General features: G+C 50.4%; 1 protein-coding gene across 7 annotated transcripts in view; it reads left to right on the top strand.

The window, feature by feature from the left end:
- The window catches only part of PSD4 (pleckstrin and Sec7 domain containing 4), a 45341-nt gene that overhangs the window by 5302 nt on the left and 21100 nt on the right, over window positions 1-18939 (top strand). For 3 of the 7 annotated variants that reach the window (XR_013526065.1, XM_008980296.6, XM_008980298.6), the window contains exon 1: window positions 9826-10279. The exons of the other annotated variants lie outside the window; for them this stretch is intronic. Coding sequence is in view for 2 of the 3 variants with exons in the window: in XM_008980296.6 (XP_008978544.4) it covers window positions 9944-10279 (336 nt within the window). In the remaining variant the exon portion in view is untranslated. Of the gene's footprint in view, window positions 1-9825; window positions 10280-18939 lie in introns of those variants that run through there. 7 annotated transcript variants of the gene reach the window in all.

Consider the following 18939-nt stretch of genomic DNA (forward strand, 5'->3'; position numbering starts at 1 on the left):
AGGTCAGGAGTTTGAGACCAGCCTGGCCAATATGGTGAAACCTAGTCTCTACTAAAAATACAAAACTTAGTTGGGCATGGTGGCAGGCCCCTGTAATCCCAGCTACTTGGAAAGTTGAGGCAGGAGAATCGCTTGAACCTGGGAGGTGGAGGTTACAGTGAGCCCAGATTGCACCACTGCACTCCAGCCTGGGCAACAGAGCGAGACTCCATCTCAGACACACACACATACACACACACACACACACACACACACACGCAACAAACAGAAAACAACAACAACAAAAACAAAATACTCAATCACTTTTTTCTATAAATCATATTTTTCTTGCTTTTTAAAAGCAGCACTATTATTTTGAGACAGAGTCTCACTCTGTCAATGATCTTGGCTTACTGCATCCCCCACCTCCTGGGTTCAAGTGAGCACACCCAACTAATTTTTATATTTTTAGTAGAGACGGGGTTTTACCATGTTGGCCAGGCTGGTCTCAAACTCCTGACCCCAAGCGATCCGCCCACCTCGGCCTCCCAAAGTACTGAGATTACAGACATGAGCCACCACACCTGACCAACCAGTACTATTTTTTAAAAGATCTATTTGACAGCGATGTGTTCTCTTGGTTTGTTGCTTCTGATTGCTGCATTGCACCCTGTAGTTGGAGTTATGGAATTATTGTAGTAGTCAATTCTTTTTTTTTTTTTTAAGATGGGGTTTACCATGATGGCCAGGCTGGGCTTGAACTCCTGACCTCAGGTGATCCACCCACCTAGGTCTCCCAAAGTGCTAGGATTACAAGTGTGAGCCACTGCGCCTGGCCTGTAATAGTCAATTCTTATTGGATTGGTCTAGAAAGACTGCATGGAGAGTTGGCATTATGGTGTGAGCCTCGAAAGATGAAGAGGATTGGGGATGGAAATGGAGCTCTCCAAGAGGATGTGTGAACATACCAAGAACATTTAGGGAAGGACCCGTAGCCTGATGGGGCTGTAGGTCAGGGTGTGGTGGTGTGTGGTCATAGGAGAGGGTGGAGAGTTCTCAGATAACAGAGCTGGACATTCCCTAAAGCAATGGGGGAGAGAGGCAGTTAGGGGCACTATTGGGGAATGGGGGAGGAGGGTGCCAGGTAAAGATTTTTCTAGGGCAGGAGTGATCTCCCAGTGGAGAATTATGCAGGCAGTTGCTGCAGTTCTCCAGAAAATCGAGGAGGTGATCTGTGTGCTGGTGGAGCCCAGGGACCAGCAGGGGAGGAGATTCCAGCAGGACAGGGTACCAACACCATGAGGGGAGAGGCCTGGGTTGGTGCCAAGGTTGCTAACTTGGGAAGCTGGGGGATGTGATGCCTGTCACTAGACAGGTCCTGGGAAGGGCAGGCATGGGCACAGGTTGAGAAGGGTGCTTACAGGCATGTGAGAAGGCTGTGAAGTCAGATACTCTGCTGTACATCTGCTAGAAGATTCCTGTTGGTAATTAAGAGGCTGGGCTAGAGAGAGAATTGCGAACCTTTAGTGAGTAGGTGGGAGGTTAACATGTGGGACTGGGTGAAGTCCTCCTAGATGAATGTGAGGTTGAGAGATGCCCAGCCAGAACAGAGCCTGGGGCAGGTTTACGGGGAGGAGTGGACGGACAGCATGAGACAGGCAAGAAGACGTGGTGCACTTTTGAACTCTTCCCTTTCCTGGCTAGACAACCTAAGGAAATTATCCTCTTGGCTTGAACTCTGTGCTGCTGTGGAGCATGGGTAGGGGAGGGATGGGAGGTGGGTGTATACAACAAGGCCAACAAGTAGTCTCTGCCTTTCTGGAGCTCCCAGTGTGGCCTTGGGGGATGCATAGATGTACTGAGTTAGAGAGGAGAGAAATGGCTCCAGGAAGCTTAGGTGTACCGGCTCTCCTCCAGGGGCATGACCTCTGAGGCCCCAGCGCTCTTCCTGCTAGGAGCTGCCAAATCATCGGTCTGTTTTTTTCCTCTGAAGATTACAATGGACAGAGTGTGGGTCAGCCCCTGCTGTTGCAGAGGGCACTGGGACACTCACGGCTTTGCTGCTATGGGCAGGGTTAAGGGTGGGCCTTCCCAGGGGAATGCGTGACCCTGTACGAGGCCCAGGAAATGTCCTGGTGTGAGTTTGTCTTCCTCCTTCACTTTTTCAAAGCATACCTGGTTCTAGGTTTAATGCCCAAGCTTTGCTTTTGTGCGAATCGTAGCCACCCTGAATTTCTATTCAGTGATTAGTCGATAATCAGGGCTAAGGAGCATTAGGAAGACTTTCAGTTCTTTCTCCAAAGGAGAAAATGCTGCAAAGGTCAGATCCAGCTGCACGAAGTGTCCGCTTATTTACATATCCCTACTATAATTTTTGAGATGAGAGTTTTGATATTTATTCATATTTGTATTGTTAAATGATATTTAATATTTTTCTTTGAATATACATACTTAAAAACCAACATAAAGTAGATGTTTTCTATTTTGGTGTGTTCCTAAGCAATCTTATCTATAAAATCACAGTTTTGCTGCACTATATCTTATTCTAATGCAGTTTCAAATAGATGTTTAACTATTAATGTTCAGTATGTGTACCACATATCCACGTAGGCAAACACAGCCTCATATTTGTGGGTTCATGGAGAAGGTAATCTTGGGGTAGGTTAGGTTTATCCTAACCCTAGGTAGGGGAGGAAAGAACCATTTTCCTCTTCCTTCTTAGGTTTAGGGACTAGGATCTGTGAATTAAATTGACAAAAGCTAGATTAACAGAAGAAATGTACAAGGAGGTCAGTAAAGGAAGTATCTGGCTTGTTAGATGGTTAAAGTTCAAGGCCATATACCTAACTCAGCAGGGGAAAGAGAGAGAGCAGAAACAGCCTTCTATGGGGAGAAAAATGAGTTTCTTTAAGAAAGATAGATAGGTTTTTAGGAGAACAAATGAGAGAAAGTTTGTGATAATGTTTATCTATTAATCAAGGTAGGAGTGGTCTTTCTGTCTCCTTTAGGGTCTTAAAACTCCCCTGGAGAAGGAATTTGGGATGGGTTTTATTCTTCTTCTCCTTTCTGGGAGTAGATCTGTCCTGAGGCAACCTTATTTTTCCATAAGTTGCTGCTTGTAGTCACATAAGAAAAACTGAAGTTTCTGGCGGGGTGTGGTGGCTTCTGCCTGTAATCCCAGCACTTTGAGAGGCTGAGGCCAGTGGATCACGAGGTCAGGAGTTGGAAACCAGCCTGACTAACATGGTGAAACCGTGTCTGTACTAAAAATACAAAAAACAGCCAGGCATGCTGGCATGTGCCTATAATCCCAGCTACTCAGTAGGCTGAGGAAGGAGAATCGCTTGAACTGAGGAGGTGGAGGTTGCAGAGAGCTGATATCATGCCACGGCACTTCAGCCTGGGTGACAGAGCGAGACTCTGTCTCAAAAAAAAAAAACAAAAAGGGACCATAGTGAAATTATAAATAGTTTTGTTATTTAACAAAATTCTGTGAGCGTATTTCCATTTCATTAGATACTCTTTAAAAACAAGATAGCCAAAAGTTGCCTAGGTTCACCATATAGCTAAATGGCTATGAGTAATGTATTCATTTATCTCATTCCTTACTGTGGATATTGAGGTCATGAGCATTTTTGCCGTCATAAGTAACTGCACACACATGTGTTTCAGCAGATGTTTTGTGGGTGCCTTCTGGTGCCAAGTGGGCTGGGGGATGGAGGGTGAATAACTACAGACCCCCAATTCACTGCTTGTATGAGAAGGACAGACCCACAACAAGTGGCTGGCTGCAGGGAAAGGGCTTATCTAAAAAAACACAAAGCTGGGAGACAGCCCAGGAGAAGGACCTTGAAAGTCTGGGGCAAGCTTTTGTGCTGGGGCAGAGGAGAATCAGGGAGCTGTGACCTGGGTAGCCCCATCCCTGGCCATTTGTCCACAGACACTAATTGTGCTCCGTTTGACTGGCCACAGGCAGGGTAAGGACAGCCTCTCAAGGTCACTGCACCCGTATGGGATTGGGTGAGCAAGTGCAGAGTTGGAGACTTGTCATTCACTTTTGTAACCACTCCCTGCCCTTCTCCAGAACGCCCAGGGCAGCACAGGCGCACACACATGGTCAGGGGCTGGTGCTGTCAGTGCTGGGCTGGGCTGTTCTCCCTTTCCTCTTTTCCCTGACTCTAGGAGAGTTCTCCCTCCCACTCTAAGGTCATAGGAGGCCCTGGCCCAGCCCTACCTCCCTGCTCTCACCCTGGGAAACCACAGCTGAGCTGGCCACTGGGACTGTAAACATCTAGCCGGGCAGAGGAATGGATGCAGAGGCAGGTGTCCCATCTGCCCTTCTCCATGACTGAGGCATGTGGAGGTCAGAGAGCTAGGACGGAACAGGGCCTTTTCTGGAGAAAGGAGTGTGGCCGCCACACTCTCAGCCTTCTCTAAAGTTTAGAACTTTTGGCTGGGCATGGTGGCTCATACCTATAATTCCAGCACTTTGGGAGGCCAAGGCAGGTCCTTGAGTTCAGGAGTTTGAGACCAGCCTGACCAACATGGTGAAGCCTCGTCTCTACTGAAAATACAAAAATTAGCCAGGCATGGTGGTACGCATCTGTAATCCCAGCTACTCAGGAGGCTGAGGCAAGAGAATTACTTGAACCCAGGAGGCAGAGGTTGCAGGGAGCTGAGATCACGCCACTGCACTCTAGCCTGGGAGACAGAGTGAGACTCCATCTGAAAATAAACAAATAAATAAATAAATAAAAATAAAGTATAGGACTTTTATGGAGACTAATTTGGAGCCCATTTGGATGCTTCAGTCCTCCTCTCTCACCCTGCTCAGTCCAATATTTCAACTCCGTTAGCACAAGGGTTTTCATGAACTTCCTGTTGGGAGATGTGAGTCAGGCTTACCCTTTCTAGCTCTGCTTGTTGGGAAAAAGGCCTGCTCCCCACCTGAGTTTTCATTTCTGCAGCATGCAGTGGTAACAGAGTCCAGCAGAAAGTACATTTGGACGGTTCTACAGGCCCAGGTCCAATCCTAGCCTTACCATTTCCTGCCTGTGCATACCCGAGTGATGGGTGGCCCTCTGTCTCCTCGTCTGTTCTGTGGGCTGGGGATAATAATGCCCCTCACCCTGACCCCAGACCCCTAGGGACTACAGATGATGTATAGAGAGGGTCTGGTAAGTGTCAACACATTGGGGTCCTCAGGAAAGGGTCCTGGGCTTTATGTTAGGTGCCATTTCCTTCACTGGTGGCCTCTCTCCTCTCTCCCCTCTGCCTCCCAGGAGGGGCTGACTGTGTGCTGAAATCCCCAGGGCCCCTCTCCTGGAAAGTGGGCTCTACTCTCTGGTCTGTGCTCAGTTTGGGAGAAGTTACCTGTGCTGAGCAGCTTCTTGTGCAGGCAAACAGGAAGAAGCTTACCTCGAGGGAGGCAGGAAAGCTGCCTGGCTGTGCTGTGTGTCTGCTGTGTTGTGTGTCCTCTGTGCCGTAGGGAGGAGGACAGGCTGGGGAGGGAACTCCAACACACATACACCGTACATATGCAAGACCCACTGTCATAGAAGGATCAGGGAGAGGCAGGTCCCATACCACTTAGCATGGTCTTGAAGAGAAGCTGAGCAGCATTTAGTCATTCACCAAATGGCTGTGGAGCAATTGTGAGTCAGGCACTCTGCTGTAAAGCACTTGAGCCAGTCCATGCCCTGGAGAAGTTCACGGTCAAGGGGATGATAGGAACCCATAACTCAGCTGAGTGGCAGGGCCTGGACTTGGGGAAGGGAAAGATCACTGGTGCCTCCCCTTTCAGCCTCAGGAAGCCATGGATCACCCAGAAGCCTAGACTGGGTGGGGCAAAGCCCCAACTTGAGGAGTTTGACCCCTCACCCCTTGATCTCCTGTCTTCTGCCTCAGCATTTGCTGTCAACCCCACCTGTCCATAACCTCTGGCCATGTTCAATATAGATCACTTTCGCTTCTTATCTTCCTCGACTTTTCAGCAGCAATCAACCAAGCCAACCACTTCCTCCTTCTGAAGTAACCCCCTCTTGTCTTCTGTGACGGCACGGCTCTCCCCTTGTTTCTCTCACCTTCATGACAGTCCCTTTTCTGTCTCCTTTTCAGACTTGTCCCCTCCCATCCTGGGTGGTGCCACCTTCCCTCTCCCAGCTCAGATGGGTTCCGGGTGCGTTTTTCAGTTGTCTACTTGAAATATCTTACAGGTAGTTCAAATCCAATATTAAAAATTAAACTCTGAGCTTCTCCCCTAAGCCTTATCTCCCAGTTCTTTCCTATTTCGGCAAATGCCATTATGACCGCGCACCCGGCTGCTTGAGCCAAAAATCTGGAAGTTGCCCTTGACTTCCCCTCCCGTATTGACCCCTCACATATAATGAAGCGGCAGGTTCTACACTCATCTCCCCATATGCATTCCCAGTCCTGTGTCTCCCTTCTGTGCCATGACTGCCCCAGCCAAGCCACTGTCCCCCATTGCCTGGACTCTCACAGAGCCTGCTGACTGGTCTTCTTGAACTTACGTAGCCTCTACCATCTCTTCTCCATACAGCAGACAGATCCATCTGTTCTCCATATAGCAGATGGGTGATCTTAAAACACACAAATACTCCTTAACCTTTCATTTCTCTGCTTTAAAAATGCACCCTTTTTAGGTGCATTGGTTGGGTGTGGTGGCTTACTACTGTAATCCCAGCACTTTGGGAGGCCAGGGTGGGAGGATCACTTGAGGTCAGGTGTTACAGACCAGCCTGGAGGAGTAGAGACCAGTCTCTACTAAAAATAGAAAAACTAGCTGGGTGTGGTGGCATACTCAGTAATCCAGCTACTACAGAGGCTGAGGCAGGAGAATGGTTTAAACCAAACCCAGGAGGTGGAGGTTGCAGTGAGCCGAGATCTCACCGTTGCACTCCAGCCTGGGCGACAGAGCAAGATTCCATCTCAAAAACAAACAAACGAAAGTGCACCTGGGCTGGGTGTGGTGGCTTGTGCCAGTAATCCCAGCACTTTGGGAGGCCGAGGTGAGAAGATCACTTGAGGTTAGGAGTTTGAGACCAGCCTGGCCAATATGATGAAACCCTATCTCTACCAAAAATACAATTAGCTGGATGTGTTGGTGGAAGCCTATAATCCCAGCTCCTCGGGAGGTAGAGGTAGCAGAATCACTGGAACCCAGGAGGCAGAGTTGCAGTGAGCTGAGATCATGCCATTTCACTCCAGCCTGGCTGACAGAGCAAGACTGTCTCAACAACAACAACAACAAAAAACACCCTGTCTTGCCACTGCCCACCTGTGGGAACTGGCCCTGCCCCTCTGGCCCCATCTTTTCCCACCCTCCTGGGTGCCTGGGTCTGGTGCTGCTTCTTGAACTTACGTAGCCTGCTTCCTATTCCCTGGACAGGTGGAGACCTTTCCTGCCTCAGGGAAGGAATTAGAAGCCGAAAATGCCCTTCCATGCTGGACCCATCTCACCAGGACATGGTGCAACTTCAGAGGCCTCCCCGAATTCGCCTAGCAGTGTGCTCACCCTTGCTTGTTTCTCTCTGCTTCTTCCCAGGCATTCCTCACAATGTATGATAAGGTTTGATTCATGAGTCCATTTGTTTATTTTCTTTCTCTGTCACTAGACTGGAAGCTCCCTGAGAACAGGAGTGGTTCTGCAGTAGGCAGGCCTATGCAAAGCTGTCTCAAAGTCTGAGGAAGCTGAGAAGTTGAAGAAAGACGCAGGCAAAGCTAGGGGACTTCCAACAGACGCCGTGTAGGTATCTCAGGAGGTGACGAGATGAGATGGTGGATCCCGGCATTAGCACCCAAACCCGGGGCTCATATACCATAGGGTAGGGGTGGTTCAGGTGGGATTTGTAAGACAACTGAAGTGTGATGCCATCAAGATTGTTTGACCTAAGGTAGCACTTATAGGCTTACAGTAAGTACCTGCTCTTACACAGGGAACAATAGATAAACTGGAAATCGTAGAGCCCTTGCCCTGAAACTGGGGTCAATCAGTTAAGTCAATGTGGCAGGTTAGCTTCCAAGATGCAGTTGCTTCAGCTTCCACAGGGGTCATGTGCTTTATTCCTGATAGGTCAGCAGCTTGTAGCATAGAGCCTGTGCAGAGCAGGTGCTGGCTTTGAGCCATGGCCATGTTCTGGAGGCACTCCTAGAGGCTGGGGGCTGAAGTGGAGGTTTTGCATTTAGATCTTGGTGACTTCAGGTTTCTGACTTACCCAGCTTGGTGGAGAGAGTTGTAAAAGCTGAAATATAGGAGGAAGACCAGCTTGGAGGAAAGAGTTGTAAAAGCTGAAATATAGGAGGAAGACCAGCTTGGAGGAGAGAAGTAACCGGGTTTGCCTTATAAATATTGAGTTTGAGGTGCTGGTGAGATAAGTGTGCTCCCAACATTTGCCAGGCCCAGGAAGTGGAGAGTGGGGGACCCCACCTGTTAAGTCCAAATATGTGAAAGTTAACACTGAAGCTCACAAACTATCATATAAAATGTGTCCTGTCAGACGTGGTGGCTCATGCCTGTAATCTCAGCACTTTGGGAGGATGAGGCATGCAGATCACATGAGGCTGGGAGTTGGAGACCAGCCTGACCAACATGGAGAAACCCCGTCTCTACTAAAAATACAAAATTAGCCAGGCATGGTGGCGCATGCCTGTAATCCCAGCTACTTGGAAAGCTGAGGCAGGAGAATGACTTGAACCCAGGTGGCGGAGGTGGCAGTGAGCCAAGATCTCGCCATTGCACTCCAGCCTGAGTGACATAACAAGACTCCGTCTCAAAAAAAAAGTCCTACCTCCCGCTTTGATCAGGGCCTAGGTGACCAGGTTTGAAGGAGGATTCTCTGCCCCTGAATGACCCTGCCGTAGCACAGCCCGCCCCAGCCTTTGGCCCATGATGCAGCTGCAGCTCCCTTTCTCTTCCTCACCCTGCTCTGTATCACACATGCATGTGGGTGGGTGACCTGCCTCCAGGTTCGACCTGTCTCTATCCACTCCTGTCTCCACTATCAGGAACCTTGCCAGCGCCCCACCCAGTCTCGGGCTGCACAGGGCAGTGGTGCAGTGTGCCCACGAGGGGAGGGGGCCATGTGGGCCCAGAAGCAGAGAATCTCAGGATCTGGGAACCCAGAGTGTGGTGGAAAAGCAGGGTGCATGGGCTCCATGTTGGTATGCTCCTGTGGACTCTGCATCCTGCGGGGAGGGGTGCAGCTGGAGGAGAGCTAGAACTTGACCCTCTCAACTCTGGGTCGGGTGGCTGGTCCACACTGCTGTGCAGACATGCAAATAAGGGAGTCTCCTGGGCAGCTGGAATCATGAAGATGAGAGTTCAGGGAGGCCGGGGATGGTGGAGTCTCAGCAGAGAAGACAGTGCTCATTGAAGCTGAGGAAGTACATTGTGTGGAGGGAGGGTAATGGTATGGTGGGTGAGCTCCCCACCAGCCTCACTCACACTCGTGGACACTGCAGCCTATGTCCAGAGGATACATGCTAGGAATTCAGCAGAGGGGAATGGAGGTCAGTTAGTTCATATAGTCAGAGGCTCTGTATTTTAACTTCAGCTTAGTGACTTTCCAGCTGTGCAACCCTGGGCAGTGGCTTAGCGTCTCTGAGCTTGCCTCCGGATCCAGATCTGTATGATGAGTTTATTAACGCTTCATAAAATAGGTGTGAGGAGGGGTTGAGGTGCTATTGGGGGACACTTTGTAAAGAAAAAGGCAACTGTATTATTTGCATAACAACCAGTGACATGAGACATAGCCATACAAAAATTAAAATGTTGTTTGTTAAAAACCACAATTTGCCTGATTTAGGGCCCTCCTGTCCCCCTGCAGGGGACTGAGACCAAGGGCAAGGCTGAGAACCTGGGGCAGAACCACAGGGAGGAAGGAGGTGGGGCCTGCTTACTGACCAGGCCTCGGCCCCTTCCCCTTTCTCTCTCCCAGGCCTTTGCATGGCAGGGAGAGGCCTGTTCCACCATGGTAGGTTCTTTCTAGGCTGGTGTGCAGGGTGGGGGCCTCCAGGGAGCAGGGGCATGGGGAAGGGAGCTGGAGGCACTGGGCCTAGGAGGAGAGGCTCTTGTCTTGTGGGCAGGAAGTGTGAGGTACCGAGCAGCTCAGGAACCCTGCGGAGGCAGCGGGGAGCAGGAGGGGGTGTGTGCTGTGGTGAGGAGGAGCGGAAGTCGGAAGCTCCAGCTGCCACAGCCACACTCACTGGGCAGGCCGACTGTGCAGCCAGGAAGTGCTCCTGGGACCTCAGGCCAAGTCATCCTTTCTTGGGTCCTTTGGAGGTGAGCTAAGTGGGTCTGCCTAGGGTGGGGCTGGAGGGACCTGCGGGAGAAGGGAATGCGGAGACTCATTTGTGGGTCCTTGTGGCAGGGGCCGGGGCAGGCGGCCAGTGGTAGTTGAGGGCTCATGCAATGCCGGGTGCACCTGCCATGAGCCTGGAGGAGGCTAGGCCCCTCCTTCCCCTCACTTCTCTCCATCCTGTCCCCCTCCTCCCTCAGCCTACCCCTTCTCATCTGACCCTTCTCTGATTCCCTGCCCTGGCTCCCCGCAGAGCCCCTGGAGGTCTGGAATAGTGAAGGGAGAAGGAAGCTCTTTGCTAAACCTCTTGTGTATGTCGCTGGGTCCCCAGTGACTGCTCTGGCTGAGTACCCAGTGGGGGCTTTTGTGGCCAAAGGCTCCAAGTGATCCCTGACCCTAGACTCTGGAGGGAGGGAATCTGGAAGGCCTGGGTGTGGGGAGGGGGCAGCTCTGGGTGTGGCTGCTGTAGGAGCTCAGCGTCAACTTAGCCATCAGGGGACTCCCAACTTCATCTTGCCTTCCGGGACTATCCTGGAGAGGCTCCAAGAGACATAAGTGGACCCTCCTTGCTGGTTTAGCTCTGGCTTAGGCCTGTTGTCCTGGTGGACAACAGGAACTATTGAACTTTCAAAGAGTGCCTGTTTGGGACACTCTAAGACCCACTGTAGTCCTTATTGTCACAGTAAAGGGAGCTGCATGGAACAAAGTTCCCACCCACCTCAATGCCATTCCCCTCTTATTCCAGGGCTTAAAATCCCACAGTTGAAGTCACTCCTTTGCTAGAATGCAGAGAAGGGTGGCCTGTTATCAGCTAGTGATAAATACCCCTCTGTTCGTCGGATCTTGGCCCAGCTTTGAAAAGTAGGCCCCAAGGGGGCCTGTCTCCCAGCTTCCTGGGACTCTAGAGCATCACACGGCCCCGTCCTATGGACAAGGAACCACCAAGCATGAGGGTCGGAACCCGGGCTGCTGAGCCCTTTGCTGGGGAAGGGGGAGAGACCCAAGGAAGGGGTGAGTGATGTGGGGTGAGAGGACCCAGGGAGGAGAGGCCCAGGCTGGCCCTAGCCCTCTGGAGGTCTTTGTCCTCTCCAGGCAGTGTCTGTCCGGAGTGCCTCTACCTCTATCCGCATGCATTCTCCCCTGGATACTCTCTGCCCATCTCAGACCCCCATCTTCTGCTCCCTTCCTGAGCCTCAGCTGGCCTCACCACAGGCCTTCAGTAGCACTGGCTTTCTCTCTCTCTCTTTCTTTCTTTCTCTCTCTCTCTCTCTCTGTGTGTGTGTGTGTGTGTGTGTGTGTGTGTGTGTGTGTGTTCATGCACACGAATTTGCATGGTGGCTCTTTCTGTGTGGGCAGGATGTGGGGCCTTCTCGAGTCATTTCTCTCATGGTGCTTCAGGCCCCAGGTTCAGACAGAGGCCTCTGTCCTGCAGCTTCAGGCCAGAAAGCGCCACTCATGGTTCCTGCCTGGGATACATCTGTAATTTGGCAGCCTCCTGGGCTGCACAGGGACAGGACTGGTCACCTCCTAAGTCCCTGGAAAGGCCAGAAGCCATCACACTTTTTCCATAGGAAGGAAAACATTTCCAGGGTAAAAGGAGGGAGTGTTTGCTTGCTGAGTCTGGAAGCTCAAAAAGGGAAACAGAAAAAGGCACCCTCTGGATGAAGGCTCAGGGCTGACTCCTCTAGGAGGTTGAGAGCAGGGCCTGCCTGGGAGGGCTATTTGTTCGTTTTTGTTAATTTTGTCTTCTCTAAATGGACAGCAAAACAACAAAGTTAAACTGAGCAGGACACGGTATTTCCTGAGCATCCACCAAGGGCCAGGCCCAGCACTCAGACCCATCCCAACTTTACAACAAACCTGTGAAGTGTAGCTTTTACTGGGTCTTAGTTCCTTATTTTACAGATAAGGAAGCAGGTGGAGTTTTTCACCCAGAGCACATGGCTCTCAGCTGTAGAGTTAAGATGGGAGTCTGGTCTGTGAGCCTCTGTGTTTGCATTCTTCACTATGACCCTGAAGTGGGCCAAGGAGGACAGTCAGGGCACCCAAGACTATCACCTTCTTTTTTTTTTTTCCCCCAGCTCTAGTCTTCCCCTCAGAGTGGGGGTAGACACTGAAAGCCGTCACCTTCCTGCTCAGGGCAGGCTCACACCCCAGCCTCTGTGCCTGATCTCCCAGTTCTTCAGCCAGAGCACAAGGCTGCAATGGCAGGCTGAGGGTGAAACACAAACTCAGTTAGAAAGCACAATCTGGGCAGCAGGTGTCAGGTGGGCTCCTTCCTGCCCTCTAGGGTCAAAAAGAAATTGCCTTGAAGTCAGGGGTTGGGGCAGGTTCTATCTTTTAGTCCCTCAGCCACCCTTTCTGTGTCCTTCACCTCCCGCAAGAGGGACACAAGGCTTCCTTGCAGGATTCTCCATGAGAAACACACACCCCCTCCCTACCTTGGTGAAGATGCCCTGGAATGTAGTCAGCTGTGCTCAGGAAGAGTGCCTGGGGGTGGCAGAGTGGAGTGGTGCTCTCTCTTCCCCACCTCCACTCCCTCCCTGCTCCCTACTCTCTGAACTGTCCTTACACTGTCAGAGCCACCTCAGTGCTCAGAAGAAAGGAAAGGCCACTTTAATGTAGAGGTAACAGAACTCACCTGATGGGGCACATGGCAATTCTTTTGCAGTGGATTCCTTTCCTCCTGCTTTCATGCTGGTTGGGGTGAGACAGATAGGAGATTTCAAAAGAGATTTAACTAAACACCAGGGATGGAAAAACATGAGTAAACCAAGAATATTTTAGATGTGTAGACCTGGGCTCTAGCCAGGTGCGGTAGCTCACGCCTGTAATCCCAGCAGTTTGGGAGTCCAAAGCAGGAGTCCGAGACTAGCTTGACCAACATGGAGAAACCCTGTCTCTACTAAAAATACAAAATTATCCAGGCGTGGTGGCACATGCCTGTAATCCCAGTTACTCAGGAGGTTGAGGCAGGAGAGTTGCTTAAACCTGGGAGGCAGAGGTTGAGCCAAGATCGAGCCGAGATCGTGCCATTGCACTCCAGCCTGGGAAACAAGAGTGAAATTCCACCTAAAAAAGAAAAAAAGAAGACCTGCTGCCCAGTTCCTGGCCTGCCTCTGCCTAAGGGATGCCACCCTACCTTGGGGATCAAAGGCTAGTTCCATCCTCCACCCTTCCTAAGTCAGACTGACCTCACCTGGGTACCAGTAGGACTGCCTTCGTGGCCTTAGGAAGTGACCACACCTTTTAGGTCATCCCACCTCTATATTTAGGCAAGAGCAATTTTAAATAAAGGAAGACATCTTCTAAACATACAATTACACAATGCTCCTTCCACAAGTGGAAAGCACAAACAAGATGATTGAATGGGTCCTCCTTTCTTTTCAGACTGCTGCCTGGGAACCAAGACCCCTAGGGACATTTTTGGCTGCTGATTTTGTAGGGACCTACCTTCCTGGGGATGGTAGGAAGAGGTGATTGGTCATGGGCAGACTGGCCCCCAGGAAGAAGTCTTCATGTTATATAGATGCTAATTCTCCTTCTCCAAGCCTCGGTCTCCCCAGTCCTCTGGCCTGGTTGTTGTGGAGGGAGAGTTCTGAGGATCCATTTCATTAGTGTTTCTTCCCATCCATCTGTCCGTTCATCTAGCCATCCCCTCTCTTATTTTCATAAACATTCCACATTGCCAACTCTCAGCCCTTGCACTGGAGTTCAAGTGACTCTCCTGAATTCACGAGTGAATTCAGGAATGACCAAGGAAATTGATCAGTGGGCAGGAAGACAGAGTGATGCTTAAGAGAGCTGTAAGCTCAAGTCACAGGCATGCCTGAACCTCTCAAGTCAATGCCAATCTTTAATGCTAATCCACTTGAACTAAAGTATGCTTCCCAGAGCTTTGTGGGTGGGAGTGGTTTAACAAATCAGTCAATAAAGTGACTGAGCCATTCAACATTTTCATACTGAGACAAGTGGCAAACAGGGAACACAAAGAACCTGCCATCTTGGCACTTACCTTCTGGGCAAAGTAGAACCACGTGGGTAAACACACCAGAAACTACACACCGGGATACATGCACTCAGAAAGTAAAAGTGAGGAGTGGAGTGCAGTCAAATTGAGTTTAACTAGTTTAAAAAGTCATAGCCATGGGGCACAGTGGCTCACACCTGCAATCCGAGCACTTTGGGAGGCCAAGGCTGGTGGATCACCTGAGATCACGAGTTTGAGACCAGCCTGACCAATATGGTGAAACCTCGTCTCTACTAAAAATACAAAACTTAGCTGGGCATGGTGGCGAATGCCTGTAATCCCAGCTACTCGGGAGGCTGAGACAGGAGAATCACTTGAACCCAGGAGAGAGAGGTTACAGTGAGCTGAGATTGCTCCACTACACTCCAGTCTGGGTGACAGAGTGAGATGCTGTCTCAAAAAAAAAAAAAAAGTCAAAGTCGGTCAAACCACATGCCTTGTCCCCATTGAATACCTGATCTGTCTCCACCCTTCCTGTCTCCATTGCCTTGGGCTCCCCTCCACCACTCAGTTCCTAACACCCCACCACTCCCAGGCTCCTCAGGTGCTGCATGCCCCAGAGATCAGCTGTCTTCTCTTTGCTCTCTGGAAAGCTGCTGCAGCCTCTGGTATTTATTTATTTTTTCCTCTGAAAAAAACCCAGCAAGGAACATTGGGTTTCTTCTGGGAAGGCAAGTCCAATCCTCATTTATATCTAGCATCCGCATTAGCATGTATCTACAGGGCTACTTTATGTACATATATGTACCTATTTGCAAGTGCATATATGCAAAGAGAGACAAGCAGGCTTCCCTCTTATCTTATGAAAAATTCAGGATGGCCTTTCCAGCAGGCCCGGCCCCTCATTCCCACTCCCATTCCCATATTGGCATTGGAACTTCTCCTGCCAAGTGAGTTGACTAATGGTGAGAGAAGGTGAGTTGGCATTATCCTGGCAAAATGTTCTGATGCCCAGAGAGCCATGAGGCTGGCACTCATTCAGGTTCAACATGTGGGGTTGGGTGAATGAGAACAGGAGAAGGAATCAGGGGTTGTGCATGGCAGGTGAGCTATCTGGGCCCAAAAACCAGTTCCTAGCAGACCGGGAAGGGGGCTTTGGAGTCTGGGAAGGGAGGCAGTTGAGTAGAGCTAGGGATATCTCATGTTCTGGTATGTGTAAACCAGGTGCTATACCCCATGGGCTGGTTTCTTGAGGAGGCTGCTGTGTGATGTGGCGGGATGAGTCATGTTTTTGCTCACACTCAGGTGCTCTCCACCAGGCAGGCCTGGGGAGGGAGATTTGGGGTCCAGGGTTTTTTCCCTAGTAGAGAAAATAGATCCTGAGGCTCCTCATTCCTTTTGCCTTGGAAGTAGAACTGTCTCAGACTTCTTGCCCAGGGAGCACTGAGAGTGGACAACGGGCAGCTGCACAGGGAACAGATAGTGGTAGGGACTTAAGGAGTAAACCATAGAAACCCTCTGGCTATCACCTAGAGGTAGTGGTGTGGGGTGGAGAGACAGAACCTAGAATGATGAGTGAAGGCTGGATCCACAGGAGAAGAATGAAAGGCGAGACTGTTAGCAGAAAGGGTTCTCGATCCAGACCCAAGAGAGGGCTCTTGGATCTTGTGCAAGAAAGAATTCAAGGTGAATCCGTAAAATGGGGGCAAGTTTACCAGGAAAGTAAAGGAATAAAAGAATGGCTACTCCATAGCTTGGGCTGCTGGATTAAGGATACCTGTACCGTGCTGGGTGCAGAGGCTCACATCTATAATCCCAGCACTTGGGGAGGCTGAGGTGGGCAGATCATCTGAGGTCAGGAGTTTGAGACCACCCTGGCCAACATGATGAAACCCTGTCTCTACTAAAAATACAAAAAAAAGTTAGCCATGTGTGGTAGCATGCACCTGTAACCCCAGCTACTCAGGAGGCTGAGGCAGGAGAATCACTTGAACCTGAGAGACAGAGGTTGCAGTGAGCGGAGATCATGCCATTGCACTCTAGCCTGGGAGACAGAGACTGTGTCAAGAAAAAAAAAAAAAAAAGCAATACCTGTATCTTGTGCTAACCTCTTATGTCATTCTGTGACATAGCATGCCCAGCCTCCTGGGAATGCAGCCCAGGAGGTCTCAGCCTTATTTTACCAGGCTCCTATTCAAAATGGAGTCACTCTGGTTCAAATGCCTCTGACAAGACCAAATCCAGTATATTTGATTCAGAGCACCAAGTATAAGATTAAACGTAAGAAAGGACCCCTCCTTTCAGGAAATCAGCTTGTTGGGTAGGCTGCCATAACTAACAGGTGGAAGAGCCCTGAAGGCCAGTCAGGGACCATTCCAGGTGGGCTGAAACATCAGAATCCTGAGGCTGTTGTCCAGCAAATCTAGATTCCTGTTATCTAAAACAGGAATGCAGGGGTTGGGTCAGAGGGACGGGTAAAAACTCAGAAAGAGATTCTCTTTTGGAGGGACTTTTAGAAAAAGGATACTTTCAAGGTGAGTAAGAAACTGAAATGCATACTGGTCATCCTTCCTTCTCTCAGGTGCCCTCCAGAATGGAGGATGGGGCAAAGCGATGTTTTCTAGGTGACCTTGAATAACAGCTGGACCCCCTGTCCTTGGTGAGAGAGTGTTGAAGGTTACCATTTACCGAGTGTCTAATGGTGGGCCAAGCCTGGGCTGAAGGCTGGGTGAATCACCTCCGTTAGCCCCAGCTTCCTTCTGCAGTGGGGCTCCCAGATGCTAAGGAACTTTCCAGGCTTATCCATTCAACTGTATGTGGCATGACAAGGGTTTGAGCTGCGGTCCACGTGGCTACTGATTCAGCCGCTGTCTTCTAATGCTGGGCAGGGAGGAGTCGATCCCCATGGGTTTGTTATGTGTCCTGGTTGGGGCCCTTCATGCCAGTCAAGCTCCTGCCCTACAGCCTGCCTGTGCAGGACCTAAGTCTGAGGTCTGGAGCCCTGGACAAGGCCACCTGGGCTCACTTCCTCCGTGCTGGAGCTGGGACACGGTAGAGAGCCGCAGACTGCAATGTGGGTGGTCTGGGGTCAGAGTCTGACCACCGTCACCAGCTCTGTCATTAGGCCAGACTCAGGCTAAGGCTTCCTCATTGTGAAACAAGGACACACAGGGTCCTGCTCATTTTTCAGGTGCGAGATTGGGGTAGTGGTTGGGGGGACAGGTCCGGTGTTTGCTGCACGTGGAAGGGGCTGTTCTTGGGTATCTGGAAGTCACACATGGTTATAAGTTGAGAGAATGTGTGTTAATAGTCTTGCTCCCCAAAATATTCTAATACAACTCACAAGCACACACACAGCCTTCAAGATAGAAATCTGTGAGTGGCCTGACACGGTGGCTCACGCCTGTAATCCTAGCACTTTGGGAGGCCAAGGTGGGTGAATCACCTGAGGAGTTCATGACCAGCCTGGCCATAATGGTGAAACCCCATCTTAAAAAAAAAAAAAAAAGAAAAGAAAAGAAAAAGAAATCTGTGAGTGAAGAAAGTAAGGCAAGGGGAAAAGAAAAGACAGCTGTTGGGCGCAGTGGCTCACAGCTGTAATTCCACCACTTTGGGAGGCCGAGGCGGGCAGATCACTTCAGATCAGTTCAAGACCAGCCTGGTCAACATGGTGAAACCTGTCTCTACTAAAAATACAAAAAAAAAAAATTAGCCAGGCGTGCTGGTGGATGCCTGTAATCCCAGCTACTCAAGAGGCTGAGGCAGGATAACTGCTTGAACCCAGGAGGCAGAGGTTGTAGTAAGCCGAGATCTTGCTGCTGCACTCCAGCCTGGGTGACAGAACAACACTCTGTCTCGGAAAAAAAAAAAAAAAAATACAGCTGAAGCCAGGGGAGCACTTACGACATGCCATAAGGGCCTGTGTACTTGACCCTGTACATCCACTGTGGAGAGCCAGAACCATGGGACAAACCAGTTACAACTTTACAGTGTTCTCTGGATCTAAACAAGCCAGCTATACTGAGGAAGTGGGGCTGCTCTGAGAGCCTTGTAAGCTGTGGGCTGCATGCAGGGGATAGGGATGCATGCTTCTTGAAAACACCCTGCGAGCTTCCTGGTCTCATCTGATAAGGGCCCACCCAGAGTGTTAGTGTGGCCTGTGCACAGGGCAGCTCTGGGCAGATTTGTGGCAGCTCCAGGCAGACACAGCCACTGCATCCCAGCTTCTTCCTCCCTAGAAGGCAGAGATCTCACCTCACGCAGCAGGTGGTCTGCCGGGTGATAAGCAGCAGGGCTGAAGCATCCTCCTTTTATGAGGGCTTGGGCTGAGTTGAGCAGAGAGCCCCTTACTGCTTCCACCTGGGCCAAATTCCAAGCTGTCAACAGCTTACAAGGACCAAGAAGCATCCTGTGAGCCAGCTTCATAAACAGGGTAGGCCCAAGGATAGGAATCTTGGAAAGTGGAAGTAAGGAAGGCTGTGGCCTCACTGTTATGGGTGCCTGCTTCTCCCGCGAGTCTGTTCCATTCTCCTCACCGCTCACCTCAGTCTGTGTCTATGTGGCTCCCACATGCTTTGGTTTACATGTCTTTTGTGGCTTGCAGCTGCTTCCTTGATACCTAGAGGCATTTCTGCCTTCTGTTCCTGGTGCCAACCACCTCGGTCTCCACGTTCT

The sequence above is a fragment of the Callithrix jacchus genome, chromosome 14 (assembly GCF_049354715.1).
Source record: "Callithrix jacchus isolate 240 chromosome 14, calJac240_pri, whole genome shotgun sequence".
Classification (NCBI taxonomy): Eukaryota; Metazoa; Chordata; class Mammalia; order Primates; family Cebidae; genus Callithrix; species Callithrix jacchus.